The 24,993-nt window shown below is 44.1% G+C and overlaps 1 protein-coding gene across 6 annotated transcripts in view; it reads right to left on the reverse strand.

Annotated features, from left to right (window-relative positions):
* PDK3 (pyruvate dehydrogenase kinase 3) overlaps window positions 1-24,993 on the reverse strand; it is a 75,891-nt gene that overhangs the window by 26,837 nt on the left and 24,061 nt on the right. For all 6 annotated transcript variants that reach the window (XR_015728246.1, XR_015728247.1, XM_087871337.1 and 3 more), the window contains exon 4: window positions 19,725-19,909. Coding sequence is in view for 4 of the 6 variants with exons in the window: in XM_087871337.1 (XP_087727463.1) it covers window positions 19,725-19,909 (185 nt within the window). In the remaining 2 variants the exon portion in view is untranslated. The remainder of the gene's footprint in view (window positions 1-19,724; window positions 19,910-24,993) is intronic.

Consider the following 24,993-nt stretch of genomic DNA (forward strand, 5'->3'; position numbering starts at 1 on the left):
AATCCTTGCCTTATTTTCTGCAGAATGTTGACCATTCCATTTATTTTTATGTGTTTTATTCCATTATTACTCTTATTGCATTCAGCAACCAAATTTCAAGTTCATATTTATTCCAGAAATCAAAAATAATTTATCAAATGCTTTCTCTAAGTAAACAAACATACGGCAAACTATATACTTATGTACTATAAACTGGCAGAAAATATTATTATAATTTGCCAAAAACAAAACTTGATCGGTATGGTCCCTGTCCAGAATAATGCTACACTTCACATATATATCTCTGCATCACCTCTTAAACCTTTTCAATCAAAATATTGCAAAAACCTTACTAATTATTTTGTAGATTTTGCATGCTGCCCGTTTTCCACGATCAGCAAGGGATCCCTCCTTTCTTCGTCATCCATCCAGGGTGACTGATAATTGTACTGTTATCCACCACTGTTTCTTCGACATTATTTTAATTTTTGTAATTCGTATTTTATTTTGTCCCTTCTTTAGCATTCTTTCTTTAATATTTCTATCCCATAATTTCTTCAATATTATCTTTCTTTATTCCCTCTTCTATTTTAACACCATGCCTTCCTGTCCTTGGCTCAGGTAGGGCAGTTTTGGAAAGTTGGGTTGGAAATCTAAATGTATTCACTTAAAGCCATTTATTACTGCTAACCACTACTAACTACTGCTCGTGATGATAATTCTATTAAGATTGATTAAGTTGTCTATTGAAAAATGTCAACTCAAGTGGGCTCAGTATCATTAAATTCAGTGGCATTTATTTCAGAATGTGCATGCATGAATTCACATTGCCCTATTCAAATATTTCCTGATCCATACTTGGAACTGCAGAGAGGGCAGCTTTATTTATTTATGCTATTAAGGATAAATTATTTATTCATTTAGTCAACCTATGATGGATAGGACACATATGTACACACACACAAAGAATGCTCAGAAATGTTAATTCAGAATATACAAATCCAAACATACATGTGTGTTCTTTAGAAATTCAAACAATTAACACATTCAATATCTATATCCAAAATTAAATTTCTACAAATGAGAATCAATGCTTAGAAAAAGAATTATTAATAAAATGAATAACATATCCAATGCTGATAGAAGACAATATCTGTAGCTCAGGCTTGAATGCATCCCAATATTACCATTTTTTTCATTTAAAAAAAAAATTCAGCCAAAGCAATCTCCCACATTCTAAAATATCAATTAAAGATTTAAATTTGGCTTCTTGAACCAAGAAGAGTTAAGGTAGCAGCTAACAGTAAAAAACTAAATTAGTTTTTTATGATGCATCGTAAGTGCATCATAAGTGCATAAAAATGCACTAGTTAAAACACAAAAAGGAGCAAGTATTTAAAAGAATAGAGATTACATATCTAAACATGATAACAGTTAGTGAAGATTCAAGAACTGATCCAAAGGCTTTGAAAACAGTGATTCAGAAGACATCTGGAATGACATTTCATCATTGGCTACCTGTCATGGTTAACTCCACATACAGATTCACTTGCAACCAGACAACTGTAATGGGAGGAGAGAGGGAAGGCATTGGAAAGTAAGGAATGTTTAGGAGGGAAATGAGAAATGGAAGTAAGCCGGCTGAAAGCCTGAGACTGACCTAACACTATAAGGTCATTCGGCTGGGACAGTCTGAGGCAGTCAGATCATTCCCAAATCAAAGTGAATGCAAATAGTAGACAGTGGGAGGTCCAGGAAACAAAAGAAAAGTTTACCTATGCTATTTTCCAGGGGAAATATTAGAACTAGTTTTTCTACTTCTGTAACTACATGAAATCTTCAGTAAAGTTATACTCTTGGTAAAAAAAATGTCCCAGGAGTTTTGCTGTCTAACCTGGTGGGTGGTTGACATTAAGCCAGATCTCATAGAAATAGCCTACCTGGATCCCACCAGGAGGTCAGCCCCAAGATGTTGGCTATGAGCAAAGACTCAGAAGAGAAGAAGAAGCTGGGAGAGGCCCCGGCTGAGGAAGGGCCAGCACCACTTCAGGCCGGAACAGGAGCGTACCCAGACAGCATGTGTCTGAAACCAAAGACTGAGAAGTCTGAGCAGCTAGCCACGGTGTCAGCCTCCGCTCTTTCATTGCTTATTGCTCAGCTGCCATGAAACGGGAGGGGGGGGAGCTATTGGGATTCTTGAGGGGGGGGAAGAGAGCTGGAGAAGAAGAAGGGGGAAACCTTGCTTCAGCATCTTCTTTGAAGTTGATAAGGGCTCAAGGTCAACGGTCGTGGCATAGCAGGAGGATGGCACCACAAGACGTGGCACCCACATGACCCCTGGGGAAATTGTGGATTGGATGATGGACGCTGGACAGATGGGGAGGGGATGCTTTCTATATGTAATTTTCGCGCCTTTGCTTCAGACCTTGCTTTTCTATGACTGCATTCAGTTCATACTCAGTAAAAGATACCTTTCTCTATGAAAATGAGTTGGGGTTTTTCTTTCTTGGGTAATGAAAGGAGGCTGTCCTGACATTAAGCAAGGTCTGTTTTTAACAGCCATCCCGGCAAAACTACCGTGGGGGCTGAACAAGCAATGTCTGATCAAGACAGCGACCTGGACCAGATGGGAGCTGCCGGCTCAGCAGCTTTGTCATCCCAACTGGGCGGAGAAGCAGTGGACTGGATGGCTAATTTACGGCTGGAAGAAGATTCGGAGAGAGCCAGATGGTCGATGGGGGTGGGAAGGCTGCCGGAGTTGGAGAAAACCCCCCACGGCGTAACAAGCACTAGTGGGAGAATCTGCCTGGATGCAGGAGCAGAAAGAAAATTTCCTGGTTATTCAGGCCCTGCAACTTTTGAGGGAAGCAGAAGAGAGCCATAAAAGCCAGGAAAGGTATGCATACTCTGCTGAGAGGGGGGGTGAACATCCCAGGTATGAAACGGAGGCAGCTGCTTATGGGAGAGAGAGAGAGCAAGCTGGGGAAGGAACAGCTCAAGCTTCCAGAACTCAAGCAGTTGCTGCAGCAGCCCAGGGGCCCCTGGCAGGGCAGGCACCGCCCCAGAGGCGAAGAAAGCCAAAAATTCCGATATCAGAAAAATTTGGAAGAGACCGAAGAAATTGGGCTTTTTCCTGATCCAAGTCTGGAACCATATGCAGGACTGGGGAGAGGATTTCCTCTCAGAGGCCGCTCGCGTGAAGTGCATTACCAACGCCCTAGAGGGAGTAGCAGCTGGATGGTGGGACTCCACAACGAAAACTCCCCCTTGCTGAGAAATTATGATCAATTTATGACAGCCCTCAGAACACGGTTTGAGGACCCATTAGCTGAGCGAAGAGCGAGAATCAGGATGAAGGGCATTCACCAGGGGCGGAGGTCGGTGGCGGAGTACACTCAAGAGTTCCGCGAGAGGGTGGTCAGAAGTGGCTCTGCTAGAGAATTATAAAGATGGGCCTAATGAGGACGTCTACAAAGATTGCCATTCGCGGAGGTCTCCTGATGACCTGCAGAGCTGGTACGTGCTGGCAACGGACGTGGAGATCGACCTGGCCCGAAGCCATCTCCGGGGGAGCGCACATGGGATCAACCCCCCTCCTCGATCCACAAAGGGGCGCCTAAGACTGCAGCAAGCAAAGCAGGGCCCAAGCCAAGATCCTCCGTGTGTTTCAAATGTGGAAAGGAGGAGCACTGAGCTGCTGAGTGTTTCTCCAAGCCAGAGTCCAAGGCCACCACTACCGGAGGAAAGAGATCAGATAAACCACCTGCAAAAGCCCACGAAACCGCCCTGAAGAGAGAAGTCGTTGAGTTCACCTCCTTGAAACAGGGTGAGTTGGGAACTCCGACCATCGCAGACAACAGTGAAACTGAAACCGATTCCGACTGCTTGGTAAGTCAGAAGGGGGGGGGGCTGACCATCCCAGTAGAACTAAAGGTACCCGTCACAGGGGCCCACGGCCAGATGTCAGCCCTCCTAGGTTCGGGATGCATCAGATGTGTCATCAGCCTGGACATGGTAGAACAGATGGGCCTAAGACTGAAAGCCATTAAGAGGTCCATCGCATTCTGTCAGCTAGACAGATCAGTGGTTGGAGGGGGCCCAGCCCATTTTGTAACCGAACTAATCGAGATGAAAATGGGGGTTCACCTAGAGACTCTTAGCTTTATCATGGCCCCGGGTATGGAATGGGCCCTCCTACTTGGACTACCTTGGCTCTGTAAATGGAACCCCCGCATAAACTGGAAAACGGGAGTTTTGCGCATCCACTCGAAACACCCAGGGAAAGAAGGGGAGGAATCCCTTTTTGTGGGTGGAGTGGAAAGTGCGGCAACGGCAACAGACCACATTGTGGGGGAGGAAAAGATCCCAAAAGAGTACTGGGACCTTTGGGAGGTGTTCAGCGAGAAGGTGTCAGATGTGCTGCCCCCCCACCGGCCAACTGACTGTGCCATTAAAATCCTCCCGGGGGTAAAACTCCCTAAGACAAAAATCTACCCCATGACCCCCCGGGAGCTGGGGGAACTATGGGACTTTATTGATAAGAACTTAAAGCGCGGTTTTATCCAACCGGCTAGACCATGGGTGGCAGCACCGGTACTTTTCCGGAAGAAGGATGGGTCCTTTCGCTTGGTGGTTGACTACAAAAACCTTAACGCCATTTGCATAGAAAATGTCTATCCCTTGCCGCTCATGAAGGACATGTTAGCCCACATAGGCAAGGGGAAATTTTTTTTACAAAAATGGATTTACGGGACGCCTATTATAGAGTTCGAATTAAGGAAGGAGATGAATGGAAAACGGCTTTTAACTGCCTGCTAGGATGTTTCCAGTTCAGGGTGCTTCCTTTCGGACTACAAGGAACCCCTGCAGTGTTCATGCAACCAATTAATGAGGTGCTGCATGAACACCTATACAAGGGAGTACTGGTCTACTTGGATGACATTCTTATCTACACCGAGACCATGGACGAACACATAAAGTTGGTGAGAACCGTCCTGAGAAAACTTAGGGCTGCTGAACTGTATGCCAAACTATCAAAATGCAAATTCCACCAAACTAAAATTGACTATCTGGGATACTGCATCTCACATGAGGAAATAGAAATGGACCCGGAAAAGGTCCGGGCAGTGTTTGAGTGGGCCCCACCATGCAACTGCAAACAACTACAGAGCTTCCTGGGATTTGCTAACTTCTACAGACAGTTCATCCCCTTGTTCACCAAAATTGCCTTACCAATTACCAACCTTCTGAAAACAAAAGGAGAAGAGAGACGAAAGCCCTCTCGGCCTCTCGAATGGACTATGGACTGTCCGGTGGCTTTTGAGAAACTAAAACGGCTGTTTGTTGCTGAACCGGTCCTTAAACATCCTGACATGGAAGCCCCGTTTGTAGTACAGGCGGACGCCAGCGATGTAGCCGTCAGAGCAGTGCTACTTCAAGCGAACGCAGAGGGAAAGCTGCAACCCTGTACTTATACCTCTCGTAAACTGTCAGAGACCAAGAGGAGATGGGCCATATGGGAGAAGGAAGCTTTTGCTGTTCGTTGGGCACTGCTAACATGGAGACATTTCCTTGAAGGAGCTAAGCACCCATTTGAGGTGTGGACTGACCACAAAAATCTAGAAGCGTTGAAAATGCCACGAAAACTGTCCCCAAAACAAGTCCGCTGGGCCCAACATTTAAAACGATTTAATTTCTCCCTGCGATATCTTCCTGGAGGAAAGAACTTCATGACAGATGCTCTGTCGAGACTGCCACAATACAATAGCGTTAGAGAGGAGGTGATTCAACCGATTATCCCCTCAAAACAACTGGCGGCACCAGTAGTTACTAGAGCCCAGGCAAAAGCGGACCAAACCTTAGCGGCTGACTTGACTAACCAGCTAAAAGAAGCTCTAAAAACCGACAAGTGGTTTTTGGCCCATTATAATGAGTGTACACTTCGAGAAGGTCTCGCTTGGGTGGGAGCTAAGCTGTATGTTCCCGCCAGTCTAAGAGTGACAGTAATACAACACGCTCATGATGCCAAAGTTACTGGACATTTTGGATTCGTGAAGACATTACATTTAGTTAAACGACAGTTCTGGTGGCCTGCACTAAAAAAGGACATAGAAGCTTATGTAGTCAGTTGTCCCGTGTGTGCTTCGGCCAAGAGACCTCCTGGAAAACCACCCGGGCTGCTCCAGAGTGTTGCCAGGCCTGGAGCCCCCGGAAGGAAATTTCCATGGATTTTATTGTTGAATTACCCGAAAGTGGGGGGAATACTCTTATTTGGGTGGTTACTGATTTGTTCTCTAAACAAGTGCATTTTATCCCATGTCCCAAGATCCCTTCTGCAAAAACGCTCACAAAACTGTTTGTCCAACATGTATACAGGTTACATGGAGCTCCAAAGCGGATAATTTCAGATAGAGGAGTTCAGTTTACCTCCCAATTTTGGAAAGAGTTCCTTGGGTTGTTAGGCTCCGCCCAAGGGTTAAGCTCCGCCCACCACCCTCAGACTAATGGGGCTTGTGAGAGAACCAATTCTGTGTTGGAACAATATCTTAGATGTTATGTAAATTATCAACGAGATAACTGGGCTGATTTGCTACCCTTTGCAGAGGTAGCCTATAATAACTCCATACATAGCAGCACAGGGTTCACCCCTTTCAAAGTGGCCTCTGGCCAAGATTTCGTACCCATTCCAGAGTTGCCTCAGGAAAACCCACAGATTCCCTCGATTGAGTGGATCAAACAGTTACGTAACACTTGGCCTGTTACCTGCAAGGCTCTGGACAAAGCCCATTGGGCTCATAAAGCCCACACCGACAAGAAAAGGGCTCAGGGCAGAAGTTATAAAGTTGGAGATATGGTTTTCCTTTCCACCAAGTATTTGCAAACTACCCAAAAGTCGAAAAAACTTGGACCCAAGTATATGGGTCGTTTTCTGATTGTTCGGATCATCAACCCATGCCGTGCCCTCAAGACCTATTTATTTCAACAGGCTGGCCTGGCCTAACTTCCCTTTTAATTGTAACTTTTAAAATTGGTTTTAAAACATTAGGGGTGTTTTAAATTGTTTTGGGCCAAATTATTTAATGGGTTTTTATATTATCTTTTAAATTTTGTAATTTGTGTGTTTTCTCTTTCTGGCTGTTCACCGCCCTGAGTCCTTCGGGAGTAGGGCAGTATATAAATCTAATAAAATGAAAATGAAATGAAAAACCCCGTCACAGTACAATTGGAATTACCAAAAAATTTGCGACAGATCCATCCGGTGTTTCATGTCAGTTTGCTGAAACCAGAGCATTTGTCCCCTTTACGTCCAGCCCAAGAACCTCCCCCTGTCCCCATACTAATTGAAAGGGAACAGCATTTTGAGGTTAAAGAGATTTTGGATTCTAGGAAACATCAGGGTAAGGTGCAATATTTGGTGGCCTGGAAACATTTTCCATTATCTAAGGCTGAATGGGTGAATAAACAGGATGTTCGAGCTCCAGGGAAATTGCAAATGTTTCATTCCAAATATCCTGATAAACCCTAATATTTTCTTAATGTTATACTTTATTTCTGTGATCATGTGTTTTATGTCATTTTGCTTTCTTGTAGGACTAATGTCTCTTCTGCAGGAGGGCCGAATGTCAGCCTCTGCTCTTTCATAGCTTATTGCTCGGTTGTCATGAAACGGGGGGAGGGGGGAGCTATTGGGATTCTTGAGGGGGGGAAAGAGAGCTGGAGAAGAAGAAGGGGGAAATCTTGCTTCAGCGTCTTCTTTGAAGTTGATAAGGGCTCAAGGTCAACGGTCGTGGCATAGCAGGAGGATGGCACCACAAGACGTGGCATCCACATGACCCCTGGGGAAATCGTGGATTGGATGATGGACGCTGGACAGATGGGGGGGGATGCTTACTATATGTAATTTTTGCACCTTTGCTTCAGACCTTGCTTTTCTTTGACTGCATTCAGTTCATACTCAGTAAAAAATACCTTTCTCTATGAAAATGGAGTCGGGGTTTTCCTTTCTTGGGTAATGAAAGGAAGCTGTCCTGACACATGGTCACAAAGTAGTAAGTGAGGGACGCCCCATACCAGGGGCTGAAGACCTGCTGGGCAACAAACATGGGCAATGCAGTGGAGGCCGAAGAACCCCTTCTCCCTTCTGGGGTCATTGTGGTCCGAGGTGGCAAGTGGAAAGCAAGATGGCTAGCCAAATGGGATGACCCACTGAGTGGAAGCTCCTGATCACTGTGGAACAGTTGAGGAAGAAGTTCGGAGGGATGCAGATTTGTGCTGTAGCAGTGCTAGGAGTCACAGCTGCTGCCAGCAGACCAGGTGTCGTGAGAGCCCTGGCAGTCCTGGCTACTACTCCTTCTCCTATTCTTCAGCCAGCAGCACCAGCGGCCGTGGCACAACTGGCAGCCACAACAGGCTTTGCCACTCCTCCTCCTCCATTACAACTGGTGACGCCAGTGGCCCCAGCCAAAGTTGGAGCCCCAGCACAGTAGCAGCCAGCATTCCACCCCAGTGGTTCGTCCTAGTGTGGGAGAAGTGTCACCCTCCCCGGTGGTCTGTTTTAATGGGTGCCCAAAACCGCCTAGCCCATTTCCTGGCTCAAGCCTGGCACCACATGAAGCATTATGGTGTTAAGATGATGCATCCTGGGTCCATGTCATCACTGTCAACTTAGAAGAAAGCACTTCGGAATGGTTGGTGTTGCTACATGATGGGAATGCCCCAGAGCCGGACAACTTCAATGCCTTCATGCAAGCCCTGTGAGAGCAATTTGAAGACCCATTGCGGCCTGCTGCACTGAAGCAGGGGAAGCGATTGGTAACATAGTACATTCAAGATTGCCACCACCTGGCCAGCCACTTAGGAGATTGGGCCGGAACACTTGCTGGTCTACCATTTCCAAGAGGGACAGAATAAGAACTGTATCAGAATTGCCTACCCAGACTTCCGGTTTGGCATCGCGGTGAGACAGTCAGGGAATTAGCAGGCTCCGACGAGCTCCGCGAAAACCCCAGATGACGAACTGCCGCCGATGGGTCTCCGGACCAGAACCATCCTGCTTTCTTCCGGACGGGGAAGAAAGAAAGGCACCTCAGACAACCAAGAGGAACAGGCAAGTTCCTCAAAGGTCGGAGGGAACTCTCTGTGACTCGGTGGCAGGGGGCGGCAGCCATGGCAGCTGCCACGAAGCTGGGACAACCAGATCAAGTAATGAGCAGGGGAAAGTGGAACAGAACGGAGTTTTTCGTAGCCGGGTAAGTGACAGCCAACCCAGGCTTGTAATAACATCAAGGGAAACATCTTTTAACTACAAGTCCCCTAGCGATAAAATAGCAGCTAAGGAGCATGGGGGCAAAGAAGATTTTGAAACTAACTTTAAAGAGACAAAGGCCTGATAGAAAATTGACTTCAATAAAACTAATTGGAAACGCTAAACACTGAGACGTGCTCAAAGAATTGGAAAGAGTTTAAATTTAGACTGGACTTTAAAAAAGATTTGATACTTTTAAAAACAAAAAGGAAAAGAGAAGCCAAGTAACACTGCTATGTAACTGAAACAAAATGGATACTTGTTAAACAATTGGAAATTGTGGATTGCAGAGAGACACCTTTTGGAGTAAAAAGGAACATTGCAACTTGGTTTTTGTTTTGGAAAATCGTGAACTTTACGGATAACAACCGTGAGAATTTTTGGAAGATAATTTCTTTGTCTGCAGGCGGCTTGACTTTGGGAGAAAAAAAGAGAGGAATTACAACGGAACTCTTATAATTGGGATAACATTAACTTAAAAAGAATAAAATGGTGCAGGAATTAGAGAAGGAACAAATTGATGTATTTGACTTGGAATGGAAATAAGAAAAATAACTAAAATGATACATGGAAGACAAAATTTGAGGATATTGAAGTTCAAATGAAATATACGCAAGCAGACAAGAAAATGAAGAAACAAGACACAACAGCTGCAAATAAAGAAGACAAAGACAACGTGATTAAATAAGAATAAGTAATGTACAGGTGGATAGTAATAATAAAAAGGAGGTTTATAGAGACGATATTGTGAATAACAATAGTTATAAAGATGATTACACTGGGATTAATAGTGAAAGAATTGGGGAATATGGGGTAAGATAGAAAAACTTTGATTTATAAAATAACTATATTGAGATTAATAATGGTTAACAGAAATATGAGAAGAATATGTTACAGATACTTAAAATTGAAATATGGATGGAAGCTATAATATATGAGAAATAGACTGTGTTAAAAGAAAATATATCAATGGACATAATGAATTAATGTTTATTAAGATGATATATGGTATTACTTGAGAATAATTGCTGACTATAAAAACTGGGATATTGTTTAAATACCTATAACAATTGCAATAATTTGAATATTTTTAATATTTTTAATATTTTAATATTTTCAATATTTTTGATAATATATCCCCCACTGCGCATGTCCAAGATGGCCGCTCCCAGCTGAGCGGCAGCGATACCTGGGGGAGATTCCCCGGCTTTTGGGGGTTTTCGGGGGCCGGACCAGCTAATTTTGCCCCATGTCTGGTGAGGGGAGCTTCCCACCAATCGGATGTTATCTTTTTGAGAGCTGGCAGCTCTCCAGGACGCGATGGCCGGGAGGAGACGGAGGTGGCTGCGCTGCGGCTTTACGAGCAGGGAGAGCGGCTTCGGCGTCTCCCCGCGGCTGCCGGACTGGTGGAGTGGGCGGTGGCGGCATCGGCGATACAGTCTCTCCCCGGAGCTCCGAGGGGATGGCAGGGGCTTCCCAGCGATGGATGGAGATGTTTTTTCGGAGAACTGGGATCGTCGGGGCTGGCACTTGCTACAATACTGGGACGAGCGGCTGTGAGGGATGACACCAGAGGGGGCGAAAAGGAGGAGGAACCTGCTTAGGGAGAGCGAGGAGCCTCTGACCACGATGTACTATTAATGTCAGTTCCTTGGAACTATTATTACAACTGAGATGGGAGGCTTACTTGGAGGGGGCCTCTTCCTGGTTCTTCCAGAGGTTCCCCCCTCCCTTATGTGGATGGGGGTGAGCTAGAAACATTGCTGGTTCTGACGGTTGGAAAAGACCTGGGGCCAAGCTCTTATGCCCCATGTGGTCTGTTAGCCTCTGTGAGGCCACTTATCATCTGGAGGTTCCTCTGAACAATATGATGATATTTGCCTCCCATGGACATCTATAGCCTCCTGATTCGCCTCCTGATTCGCCTAAGGTGCAGCCGCCAGAACCATCGGAGGCTTCTCTTGGCCCGCGGACCTGTAGATTGGTGGCTGTTATTAATGCCCCCCAATTGTAGAGTGAGATATTCCAGATTTCAAGCCTTGCATGGAGCCGGACGATGACTGCGGTTTCTGGCCCTTCCCAGCTTTCGTGAGAGGGCAGCTGGTGTCAACACCTGGCCTCGAAGCGGCTTAAGACTCCATCCACTGCTGTGAGAGAGCAGTGAAATTTATTGAATTTATTGACTTGGAATTGATTGAATATCCCTCCCCAGACTTTGGACTATCTTGATTACCCCCAGGCCGTGGACTTCCCCCTGATTAATTAATTAACTGATTGATTAGATGTATTCGCCAACAGAACTTCTTATTCTGCGAGACTCCCCCCTCTCGCAGGTGTGGCCCTCCACTTTATCAAGGGCCTACCTTTATGACGGGCTTTGGCACCCCAAGAGGTGACATGCCGCAAAAAGGGGATTGAGGGGTTTTTTAGGGAAACTTTTTGATAGATTTTTAAGGGATTTTAAGGGGCGGGAGGGTTGTGTGGGTTTGGGGGTTAGCCCACGGGGGGAGGGGTCCGGCCCAGCTGTCAGTGGGGCCACGGAGGGTGCAGATTCCGGGGGTAAGGGGGACATCAGAGCCCATTCTGTCGAGGGCTTTTCTATCAATGTGTTGAGTGGGAGGGGCAGATATGGCGGGAGCAGGGGGCCGCATCATGTGGTGGGGGCGCGCACTCGCTATCTTCGAGCGGTGGCACGCCCCGGTCCCCATAGCCCTTCTCGCACCCCAGGCTGTTCAGACTCTCAGGGCCCGAGCCTTCGGCTGCTGTCGTGCAATGCCAGGTCTGTGGTAAATAAAGCCCCCCTCATTTGCGATCTTATTCAGGAGGCGGGAGCAGACCTGGCAGGTATTACGGAGACCTGGTTGGGCCATGAGGGAGGGGTTCTCCTCGTGAGTATGTGCCCACCAGGTTTCCGAGCTTTCCATCAGCCGAGAGCTCAGGGCAGGGGCGGGGGGGTGGCGGTTATTATAAAGGAAAGTCTTGATCTGAGGGAGACCACTGTTCCACAGATAGCTGGATGTGAGTCCCTTTTTGTGAAGTGGGGTCGTGGAGTACAGATGGGCTTGTTGATCACGTACCTGGCTCCCTGCCACGTGGCAACGGCCCTGCTCGAGCTGCTGAACGTCATAGCTGAGGTGGCAGTTGGTACCCCCAGACTTCTAGTCATGGGGGATTTCAACCTGCCATCTGTCGGCGAAACGTCTGAGGTGGCTCGAGAGTTCATGGCTTCCATGACGGCCATGGACCTTACTCAGTTAATTCATGACCCTATTCACACGGGTGGACACACTCTGGACTTAGTTTTTGTCTCTGGTCAGTGGTTGAGTGGCCTTGATACAGGGGATATAGTCATCGAACCCTTGTCATGGTCTGACCACTCGCTCCTTCGACTGGACTTTCTAACCGCTGCACCCCGCCGCAGGGAGGCGGGACCGACCAGGTGGTTCCGCCCCAGGCACCTGATGGACTATGATAGGTTCCAGATGGAGCTTGGGCCATTTCCTGAGACTCTGGCTCATGACTCAGCTGAGGACCTGGTGGCCGCCTGGGATAGTGCGGCTGCCGGGGCCTTGGACCTTGTCGTGCCTTTGCGGCCTCTGACCCGGCACCGAACTCACCTAGCTCCTTGGTTCTCCGAGGAGCTTAGGGAGATGAAGTGCTGGAAAAGACGCCTGTAGAGTAGTTGGAGGACCAGCCGCTCCGAATCCGACCGAACACTGGTGAGGTCTCATATTAAGACCTACCTAGTGGCGATAAAAGCGGCGAAATCTAGCTATTTTGCCGCTCTTATTGCGTCATCAGATAATCACCCGGCCGCCCTGTTTAGGGTGACCTGCTCCCTCCTCCATCTGGAGGTGCGGGATGACCCCTTGCAGGGCCGAGCTGAGGACTTTGTGCAGTATCTGTATGACAAAATCGCTCAGATTCGGGAAGGGCTGGCCTCTGACTGGGTATGTCCGGACGGGATGACTGAGGCAGGTCTTGAGAGTGTTATCTGGGGGGAGTTCGATCCTGTGGCTCCCGAGGACGTGGACAGGGTCCTGGGACGGCTGAACGCGACATGTTTATTGGACCCGTGTCCCTCCTGGTTGTTACTGGCTTCCCGGGAGGTGACACGAGGCTGGCTCCAGAAGATTGTTAACGCTTCTTTGAGTGAGGGGGTCCTGCCGACTGCTTTGAAAGAAGCGGTTGTGAGGCCCCTCCTCAAGAAGCCCTCTCTGGATCCAGCTGTTTTGGCTAACTATCGTCCAGTCTCCAACCTTCGCTTTGTTGCGAAGGTTGTTGAGAGTGTGGTAGCGCAACAGCTTCCCCAGTACCTGGATGAAGCTGTCTATCTAGACCCGCTCCAGTCCGGCTTCCGGCCTGGGCACAGCACGGAAACGGCATTGGTCGCGTTGGTGGATGATCTCTGGAGGGCTCGGGATAGGGGTTGCTCCTCTATCCTGGTCCTGTTAGACCTCTCAGCGGCTTTTGATACCATCGACCATGGTATCATGTTGCACTGGTTGGCGGGGTTGGGGGTGGGGGGCACCATTCTGCGGTGGTTCTCCTCCTACCTCTCTGACCGGTCGCAATCTGTGTTGACAAGGGGGCAGTGGTCGACCCCGAGGCACCTTGCTTGTGGGGTGCCACAAGGGTCGGTCCTCTCGCCCCTTCTGTTCAACATTTATGTAAAGCCGCTGGGTGAGATCATCCGTGGCTTCGGGGTGGAGTTCCATCAGTACGCTGATGACACCCAGCTGTACATCTCCACCCCAGGCCACCCCAACGATGCCCTTGAAGTGATGTCCCAGTGCCTGGAGGCCGTGCGGGCCTGGATGGGGAGAAACAGGTTCCGACTCAACCCCTCCAAGACCGAGTGGCTGTGGCTTCCAGCGTCCCGATATAGCCAGCTGACGCCATCGCTGGCTATTGGGGGCAAATCACTCGCCCCCACGGAGAGGGCTCGTAACTTGGGTGTCCTCCTGGACGCACGGCTGTCTTTAGAAGATCATTTGACGGCCGTGGCCAGGGGGGCTTTTTATCAGGTTCGCCTGATACACCAGTTGCGTCCCTTTCTAGATTGGGACTCTCTACGCACAGTCACTCAGGCACTAGTCACTTCCCGCCTGGACTACTGCAATGCTCTTTACATGGGGCTCCCCCTGGGGTGCACCCGGAGGCTCCAGCTGGTCCAGAACGCGGCCGCGCGGGGGATTATGGGGGCGACGAGGCGCTCCCATGTGACACCTCTCCTGTGCGAGCTGCACTGGCTCCCGGTGGTCTTCCGGGTGCACTTCAAGGTGTTCGTGACCACCTTTAAAGCACTCCATGGCTTAGGGCCGGGGTACTTACGAGACCGCCTTCTGCCACCAATAGCCTCCCACCGGCCAGTACGTTCGCACAGAGTGGGCTTCCTCAGGGTGCCGTCCGCCAGACAATGTCGGCTGGCGACCCCCAGGGGGAGAGCCTTCTCTGTGACGGCGCCCACTCTCTGGAACAACCTCCCCCCAGAGTTACATACAATAACAGACTTCCGGATTTGGCAGGGGTTGTGGGTATTACTTGGTGAAGTAATAAGGAAATAAAGATTTAATGAGCATTATACGAAGTAATAATAAATGTGGGGAAGTTTTCGAAAGGGAAATAAGATTTTGAAATATAAATATGCGTGACCTGTATTGTTAATTGTGAGGATTTAGGCTAAGAATTGTGAAATGTACTATGAGGTATTAATTGAATTAAGATTTAAGGGGGGGGTGTAAATAGAAGGGTAACTGTTTTGATTAAGTAAATTTGAGTATTTTTTTTAAAGATGGTATTAGTTGAGATAGGTGATTTAAGATTAAGAAATAAATGTTATGGCAAAATAGAATATATAAAATCTTGTTAAAGATGATAAAAAATTGTATAAATTGATGACCGGATCAGGGCTCTGGGCCAAAAAGATGTAATTTGTGTGTTGAGAAAAATAAAAATAAAGTTTTTGCAAAAAAAAAAAAAAAAATTGCCTACCCAGGGCGCAACATGCGAGCGTGGTACTGTGTGGCCACTGAGGTAGAGATCGATGTGATGGAGTTCCATGAGCCCAATGGGCAGGAGAGTGGTCCCATCGCCCTGCAGAGAAACAAGCAGATCCTAGAGGGGGTGTGTTCCTCCAGCTAGAGGAGAGAAACCTCGCCAAAACCTTGGGGGCTGTTTCGCTGTGGGAAGGAGGCGCATCGAATTGCTGTCTCGCACTGCGACCGGCTCCAAACCAACCAAAGAAAAAGACTTCACCAAAATCAATTAAGAAAACTTGTGCAGGGCAACAAGTCGTAGAGTTCTCCCCTCCGTCAAGCAAGGGAGAGAGAACCCACAACCCCTGCCAAGACAGGACTAGTCTTCTACAAGAGCAACAGCGAAGGTGGAGATTTCTGTATCCTCAGGTATAAATTCCTTACGGCCCATTGGGGCTCGGGGTGCAGCAGATGACTGGTCAGCCTCCAAGTAGTAAAGAAGCTAGAGACGAGACTAAGAAAGTTAAAGAAGCCTAGAGCATTTTCCCAGCTAGACAGTTCAATAATAGACAGGGTGCCAGCAATCTGCTTAACCAAGCCTGTGAAGCTGAAAGCTGGGACCCACATGGAGATTATTCTGGGACCCACATGGAGATTGTGGCCCCTGGGATGACAGAGGACATGGTCCTAGGCCTGGCATGATGGAAAAAAATGGAGCCCATTTCTTGATTGGGATAGAGACAAGGGGCAGATGCAAAGGAAAGTGTCCAACTGGCAAGAATTAGTGAAAGTGTTAAGAAGCTGCCATGTATCTGCAGTTATGTAAGCGAAGGCAGACACCGTCAATAAACTAGAGGGGGAAGATAGCTCAGAGCCATTGATTCCAAAAGAATACTGCAATCTGGCTGAAGTTTTTAGTGAAGAGTCTGACACACTACCACCTCACTGCCCCACAGACTGTGCAATTGAGATCATACCTGGGGCCAATTTGCCAAAGCTATATTTGATAATACCCAGGGAGATGGAGCAGCTCTGTACCTTCATAGACACAAATTTAGTCAGGGTTTTCATTTGGCTGACCAAGGCAAGGATGGTGACCCCTTTGCTTTTTAAAGAGAAGGAAGATGGGTCCCTTAGGCTGTAAATCGATTACAGAGGGCTAAATGGTATATACATGGAAAATATATACCCCCTTCCACTGATGGACATGCTGGGGCACCTTACAAAGGGGAGGATCCTGACTAAGCTGGACTTGAGGGAAGTGTACTATCGGCTAAGAATTAAGGAAGGAGATGAGGGGAAAGTGGCGTTTAACTGTCCCTGGGCTGCTACCCAGGGAGTGGATAAGTACTTGGAAAGCCATTTGGCCCATAGTGTTTGCAAAGCATTCAAGGGAGGTGCAGAAAGGCAGGCTGTCAAGAAGAGAGCACCTCAGAATGAGTTTAGAATAGGGGATGAAGTGTACCTGTCCACAAAATTCCTATAGTTGGGGCAGCCCCGCAAGAAGTGGATTGTCAATATGATGACAGTGCAATAGAAATTGCCAAAAACCCTCAGTGTTTCACTGCAGTTTAAGCCTTTCTGTAGTTCACCGAGGCCAACCGTTAAACTGCCTCCACCCACACCCGCCCATATGGATTGACAGAGAAAAACATTTCGACGTCAAGGAGATCCTTGACTCTTAGTGCTACAAGGGGAAGTTGCAGTACCTAGTCTTATGGAAGGGGTTTCACTTGGCAGAGGCAGAATGGGTGACAACGATGAATGGCCATGTCCGCTCATTCAGAGGTTCCACACTAGGTATCCAGACCAACCCCGGTAGGTAAGCCTGTGCAGAGGTAACATGGTGTAATAATATGTGTGTGTTTGTTTCCTTGTAGAATTAATCTTCCTTCTGGAGAGACAACATATAATGGTTGACTTGCTACGCAGCTTTGCTTGCAAACAAACAACTGTTAACAGGAGGGGGGAGGGAACACATTGGAATGTAAGGAAGATTTGGAAGGAAAATGAGGAATGCAAGTAAGCCAGCTGAAAGCCTGAGACAGACGTAACACTATAAGGTCATTCAGTTGGAACAGTCTGAGGCAGTCAGACTGTTCCCAAAACAAAGTGAATGCAAATGATTAGTGGACAATGGACAAAGGTCCAGGTACAAAGGAAAAGTTTACCTATGCTGTTTTCGTGGGAAAATTAGAATTGGCTTTTGTACTTCTGTAACCACATGGAATTTTCAGTAAAGTTATACTATTGGTAAAAAAATATCTCAGAAGTTTATTTTGCTGTCTAATCTAGTGGGATGGTTTATATCAATTTTAAATCTGTGGTTGGATGTCATTATGCTGGTTTCGATTTGTTATATTTATTTTTTAAAATGTAACTTTAATTGTGCACTGCAATGAGTCCTTTAGAAATATGACACTATAGAAATACAGTTAAATAATATCCTTCAGTTTATTTCATCAGTCTTGGTAATTTAAATATTAGCTGCTTCTTGAGAAGCGTATCCAAATATACTGCAGTTATATTAAATCAAATTTGCAAACTTTATGCAATGGAATGATATATAGTGTACATTCTTTACACATGTATACAAAGAAAAAACATCCTGAAAATAACTGAGCAAGAAACACATTTTTCTGTAACTTACTTATAGCTGTTGAATAAGTTTAAAATATGCCATCATCAAAGCAAACTTGACCAAGTGGATAATTAGTGCAGAAAAATTTTAATACTAATTTCAAAATTAAATATGTGAAATAGCACCGTGTTAGATGAATCATAATATTTTTACTCCAGTTTTAAAAATGGTTCCACTGGTATGTTTTTAAACTGGACTAGGGGAAAAAAACTAGCACAATCACAATGACAAATAATGCAAATCTGATTTCCTTAACTGATAAATAGTATGCAATTCAAATGAGCCTTGCTTAAGATTTTTTTAAAAAAATAAGCCTCCTGAGCACTGAGCCTTGGCAATTACTGTGACTTGGAGACACCATACATGACAATGCTTTCTGCCTAATATACAAGCTGAAGCAACTATTCCTTGCCAAACAAGCAAGGACATTGATTATACACCCCTTTTTTGAGTTTTCCTGGCAACAGGTCCTGAAATCAATATACCTTTGACAATTTTTCTATATACTGTCTATTGCTCAGGTATTTTCCAAGGTTATTTTCTAGACTCCTCACCAGTTTCATTTCTCCTGAGAAGTTGGGAGGGGAAAAAAATCTGGAAAAGCTGTTGGGATGTTTCCAATTAATTTTGACTAATATGCTTTTCTTTTTCTGCCAAATAAAATCCAAAATACCCTCCCACTTCCAATGATTTTTTGTCCATTAAACATTAATATTTTTTCATCTCTAATGATAAATTGTGCAGGACTGCGGTAAGCTTAGGAAAAAGACACAAATTGAATAAATAATTCCAAATGCTAATTACTTTGGTAGCCTGTATTAAACGACGTCAGGGTAGGATAGTTTGTAGCATGTTGAACTAGAATGGGGGAGATCCAGGTCTAAATGCCCAATTGCTTATTATACTCTATATATGACTGGACTACTGTAATGCTCTCTACATGGGGCTCCCCTTGAAGAGCACCCAGAGGCTCCAACTGGTCCAGAATGCGGCCGCGTGGGTGATTGTGGGGGCGACGTGGCACTCCCATGTAACACCTATCCTGCGTGAGCTGCACTGGCTTCTGGTGGTCTTCTGGGTGCGATTCAAGGTGTTGGTTAACATCTTTAGAGCGCTCCATGGCTTAGGACCTGGATACCTACGAGACCGCCTTCTGCTACCAATAACCTCCCATCAGCCAGTATGCTCCCACAGAGAGGGTCTCCTCTGGGTGCTGTCGGTCAGGCAATGTCGACTGGCGACCCCCAGGGGGAGAGCCTTCTCTGTGGGGGCACCTGCCCTCTGGAACAAATTGCCCCTGGAGATTCGGAGGATCCCGGACCTACGCACCTTCCGCCGTGCCCTCAAGACTCTTTTGTTCCAACAAGCTGGGCTGGCCTAATTCTAATTCTTTTCAACTTTTAATCTTTAATTTTTAATTCTTGAGGTTTAAAAAATGAGTTTTTAATTAGTTACGGGCCATATTGTTTAATATATATTTTAAATTGTTATTAAATTTTCTGTTTGTATGTTGTTATTCTGGCTATACACCACCCTGAGTCCTTCGGGAGAAGGGCGGTATATAAATTCAAATAAATAAATAAATATATTCTTTAGCCAATTATCCCCTCTCTAGTGCTAAAATATTTCACAAATTTCAAATGAGAACAGAAAGGAGGAAAGGCAACTATATACAGTGAAATGAAATTTTGAATAACAAAGATATAAATAATGTATGTTAAAATCACATTCTTTAAAAATATGTTTTCACTACAGGCATATATCCTTTTTTTGCTGTAAAAGACCAATTTATTTTTTTACAATTAAATAAAGAGATACTTACTGTGCTGATTAATAAGCATGCGAAATGAGATGCGATTGGTATAGAATCTATCTAAAAAATATTGAATATTACTGCTCACAAAAGGATCAAATCCATACTTTTCTTTGTATTCAATAACTCCTTGGGCCATGGTAGGAACAACATCATTGTGTCGATTCCTGACTTTAATTAAAATATCTAAAAAGCTGCAGAGAAAAAAAATAGAAACAAAAGTATTAGAGTTACTGTTATTTTCACATTTTAGATACCGGTAGCAGCTTCAAAACATTCATTCATAATTCAGTTTGTTGAAAGAAAAGTTTGAACAAAGTTGTCCAGTATGTTAATGAAAACTTCTATTGTGCAATAGTTATAGAATTAAAAATGATATTCTTGTTGCACTTTAGTTCTAAAATAAAAATAATATATCATATATGTCCTAAAGGTGCTTTTTTCAGGAAGCAACTGGACTTTGTTTTTGTTTTTTTTTGAAGACATTCACTTGTCATGCAAGAAGCTTCTTCAGCTCTGACTGGATAGTGGGGAATGGAAGGATTTATATTCCTTGCAGACAGCTGGTCATTTGCATTCTTTTAGAGCAGCAGTTCTCAACCTGGGGGTCACGACCCCTTTGGGGGTCGAACGGCCATTTCACAGGGGTCGCCAAAGCCCTCTCTCACCCCCCCACGCCTTCACTCACCCTCACCCTCTGCCTCTGTTGGATCGCCCGGTCCCCGTTCGCTTACCCCACCCACTCCCAATCTATTGCTGCCTCCGGAGTCCCAGCTGATGGCTAGAGGGAAAAAAAACTTTAAATTCTTGCCGCAGGGCTTCAAAGAGCTAGCTGCAAAGAGGTAAATTCCTGGAGCAAATTTTTTTCCCCCTAGCTATGCTGAAAAGAGAAAGCGAAAGCAGGGTCTTAGCTGCAATGTGACAAAATGAGGCAGAGATATTTCTTTTTCTTTTTCCTCACCAAAAAAGGTAGGTACAAAACTGCAAACAATGGGAAATTTAGGGCAAGAGGAGGTTCAAGATTTTAAAACACCAAAGAAAAAAAGCTCTATTTAACTAGGGAATTGTAATAATTGAGATACTATTAATTGTATATTGTGTTGAAAGCAGAAATGGTTAAGTTGTGGTTTGGAGGAATATATGGGGGAAATTATTTGGTTTATTATTATTGGTAAATATAATTAATTGATTTGTAAGAAATTGGATTGCATGGAAATAATTGGAATATTCATGTTCATATTGATAAATATACAAAAAAGATAGTTATATAACTAATTGATTTATATTAAAATGTTGAATTTGTATTAAACAACTGTATTACATAATTAACCAATGTGAGGATGGATATAAAAATAGATGACAATGCGAAAGGGTATAATATAGAATAGAATGGAAAAATTGAATTTGATTAAGATTAGAGATGAGGATGAAGGGTAATATTGGTTTTTTAAAAAAATAGATGAGGAATAAATATGGTAAAAAGGAAATATAGAAATTGTAAATTTAATTGAAATGACTAAACACTGTGTTGGAAGAAATATCCTTCTGGGTTCTATTCCAAGTGGGGAAAAAGACACTGGAAACATGGAGACTGCTTGGAAAGATGGCTTAATGGTGGACAGGATCACATGGCTTGATGGGGTCCATTGTGTTAGTTTCTGTTGCTATTGTGTTGCAAATGTCCTTTGACAAAGGATTGACTTTCTCCCTCTGGCCCATTAACAAAGGGTGGGGGGCAGGAAGGTGGGAGCTGCTTTGTCTGTAAAATATGCTTCTCCATTTCTCATCCAGGGAAATATAATATTCTGCCTTTTTAATATTTCCCAAAATATTTCATTCTTCTAGGAAAGGGGTGGGTGCTAACCTCCTACAACTGTTTAAATTTGTGGACCGGCCAAATACTCTGTTCAAAGAAAATACGTTGTATGTTTATATGTGTGTTTCTAATTATTGCTATTTATTCCTATTTGTTCTCTTTTATTCTTTAAAGTTTAACAATTCATTCTTTATCTTAATATCTTTATATTTGTTTGAGGTTGGCTTTCTTCCCTTTCATCTTTTTTATTGTACAGCAATCTTTCTCCTCAAACCTACCACCTGTCTTTTCTTTCTTACTTACTTTCTCTTCCCCCCCTCTTCTTCTTCTCCCTACTTCCTCTTTCTCCTTCTCCTCCTCTCTTCCTCCCTCTCTTATCTTCACTCCTATTCTAATTTCCCTTCCCTTCCTTCATCCCTCTCTATTGCTGTATCCTTTTATGCATATGGACTACTCAGAGGGCTGAAAAAGTTATTTTTGACTGGTCCTCGCACTTTTGACCAGTCCTCGAATTTACGACTGTCCTCACAATTTATGTTTTTGCCCTATCTTGTCACCATGGTGAAGAGAAGCAGTTGTGAAATGCGTGACACGGTTATTAAGAATGGTACAATGGGCATAAATGATGACCAGTCATAACTGCGAAGACTGGTCAAAAGTGCGAGGACCTGTCAGAAATCACATTTTTCAGCCCTGTCCTTTTGTGCACAGGGACTACTCAGAGGGCTGAAAAAGTTATTTTTGACTGGTCCTCGCACTTTTGACCAGTCCTCGAATTTACGACTGTCCTCACATTTTACGTTTTTTGCCCTATCTTATACCATGTTGAAGAGAAGCAGTTGTGAAATGAGTGACATGGTTGTTAAGAATGCTGCACAGGCATAAATGTGAGGATGGTCATAAGTGTGAGGACCAGTCAAAAGTGCGAGGACCTGTCAGAAATGACTTTTTTCAGCTCTCTGAGTAGTCCCTATACACATAGCCATGGCCACCCGGTCACATGACCAGCTAGCCACGCCCACCCAGTCACATGACCTCCAAGCCATGCCCACAGAACCGGTAGTAAAAGAAATTTAGAACCCACCCCTGGTTGGGGGTCACCACAACATGAGGAACTATATTAAAGGGTCGCGGCATTAGGAAGTTTGAGAACCACTGTTTTAGAGAGTCCACAGACTTTTAGCTGTGCACTTTGGGATGAATAGTATGAACAGATTTTCCAAAAAAAATTACAGATTACAGGAATTATTTGCAGTTCAGTTTAAAATGCAGACAACAGAGACTCATCCCCAACAGCCTGTGCCTACAGGGAAGGGACACAGGGCAGAAAACATCCTGTAGCCAAGAAGGTTCCACACCCATTTGTACTATTCAGGTGACTCTGAGGACACAGATAAACCTTCAAGTGGCGTTAATGACTCTATAAAAGAATGCAAATGACCAGCTGTCTGCAAGGAATATAAATCCTTCCATTCACCACCATCTAGTCAGAACTTTTTTGCATGAGAAGCGAAACTCTTCAAAGAAAAAACAAGAAAGTCCAGTTGCCTCCAACAAAAAGCACCTTTGGGACAACCTGACTTGGATGACTGAGAATCTCCATAGATATACCATATACCATATTTTTCATTCCATAAGATGCATCGGACAATAAGACGCACCTAGGTTTCGAGAAGGAAATGAAGAAAAAGAATATGAATCTGGAGCACCATCTCAGTGTACATATGGCATGCCGAATCTGGAGTAGCAGTGTAGTAAGGGCAGGAGGCGGAGACTGAGAGGACCAGACATAGGTGTCCTCTCATGTGCCAGCTCTGCCTATTGACTCCTGCACTCCGGTGGGGTTCAGCACTGTAAAAGGACTCAGCCGCCATAACCCGGTTGCGATATTTGCTCCATAATACGCACAGATATTTCCACCCACTTTTGGGGGGAAAGAAGTGCGCCTTATGGAGCAAAAAATACAGTAGTTTGCATGACGATTTTGAGATAGCTGTTAGGCAATTATTGAGTATTTTCAGAGTTGCACATTATTAATATCCGATTTATTTTAGTAATTAGTTCAAACTAGTTTTGAATTTTGAAAATTTGAATCATTGTGAATAATGTCTACAAATTGTAGCTAGAAACTAACAATGTTTCAGGCAATTTTAAAAAAAGAAATGTAGAAGAAAAACTATGAAAAAGGAAAAAATGATCAGAGTTACCAGTTACCAGATCAGATCTACATTTTCACTAAATGAAGCTGGATAGGTTCATTGTTGGAAACATGATGGCTTCAGAATAATAGACAAATGATTACATTATCTACTTATATTGCATGAAAAAAATGACAATTTCAATATACAGATACATAATCCTGGGTAATTATTAGCTGTTACTGGTATAATTCATAAATACATAGTCAAGAGTACAAAGATGGCTTTCTATGAGCATTCTGATTAGTATTAGTAACTTTGTTTTCTCAAATTATCTTAACATCATAGGAACAGTAAATGTTAATAACATACAACATAGTATTGGACCCAGCAGCCATTATTCATGAAACTCTAAGCTTTCTTTTTTTAAAAAAAAACACCTAAAGCTGACTTTAAATTTCACTTCTCCTATCAGAAATTTCTTTTTGCCTGGAGGAGTGAAGAAATGCAAATATAACCTTTTCTATCCAGTAATAAAATCGAATCAATTTTCCTTGCAGGTACTTTTCTAGTATATATTTCTGATTGCAAGAGAATATTGCTTTCTTCATCTAATCAGTGCAGCTTAAGTAAGGTTGAAAATTCTCATGCAGTTTTCAAATGATTTATTACTCTAAGAATAACAACCATAAAATCTGAACAGTAATACTAAATCCCAAAATTTTATATTGACCAAGGAGTATTTAAACTACTCACTTGGCGTGCTGATTGAAAAAGCACCCCTTCTTGAAAATTACTTAATGCTTAAAGACTTAGTTAGATTAGAACCTGCTGATTCTATGAGGATTTGACAATGTCAAAAGAAGTTCAATTTTCTACTTTGATGCTTCAAATTAAGAAAATAGAAGTATACAGAAAACATGGATTTAAAAGTTTTTTTTCTAAAAAACAGAGATATGCCAAATAGGAATATGATAAATGGCAATAAAACTGTATCACCTGATTTTTATAACATACTTTTAAAGCCAAAGTATGGAAAACCCACTCTTAGTAGACTTCACATAATATTTTTCACAAAGACATTTGGCTAGCAGCAGTTTGTGTTCTATGCTCTTTGAATTAAACTTATCCAAACTATTTAATGCTATGCCCCATTGAAAGCGTTAGCTCAAGAAGGGAAAGCAAATAGTTTCAAGATATTCTTATATTTATTTGTTCAATTTTTATTTATTAAACTCAATCTAGTTCTTATATCTTTCTGAGGTAATTTCACATGAAACTGCAATATTGATTTCTCCACTTTAAACAAGATCAAGCTCCAAAT

Source organism: Pantherophis guttatus, chromosome 5 (genome assembly GCF_059756535.1).
Source record: "Pantherophis guttatus breed Tessera chromosome 5, ASM5975653v1, whole genome shotgun sequence".
In the NCBI taxonomy this organism is placed as follows: domain Eukaryota; kingdom Metazoa; phylum Chordata; class Lepidosauria; order Squamata; family Colubridae; genus Pantherophis; species Pantherophis guttatus.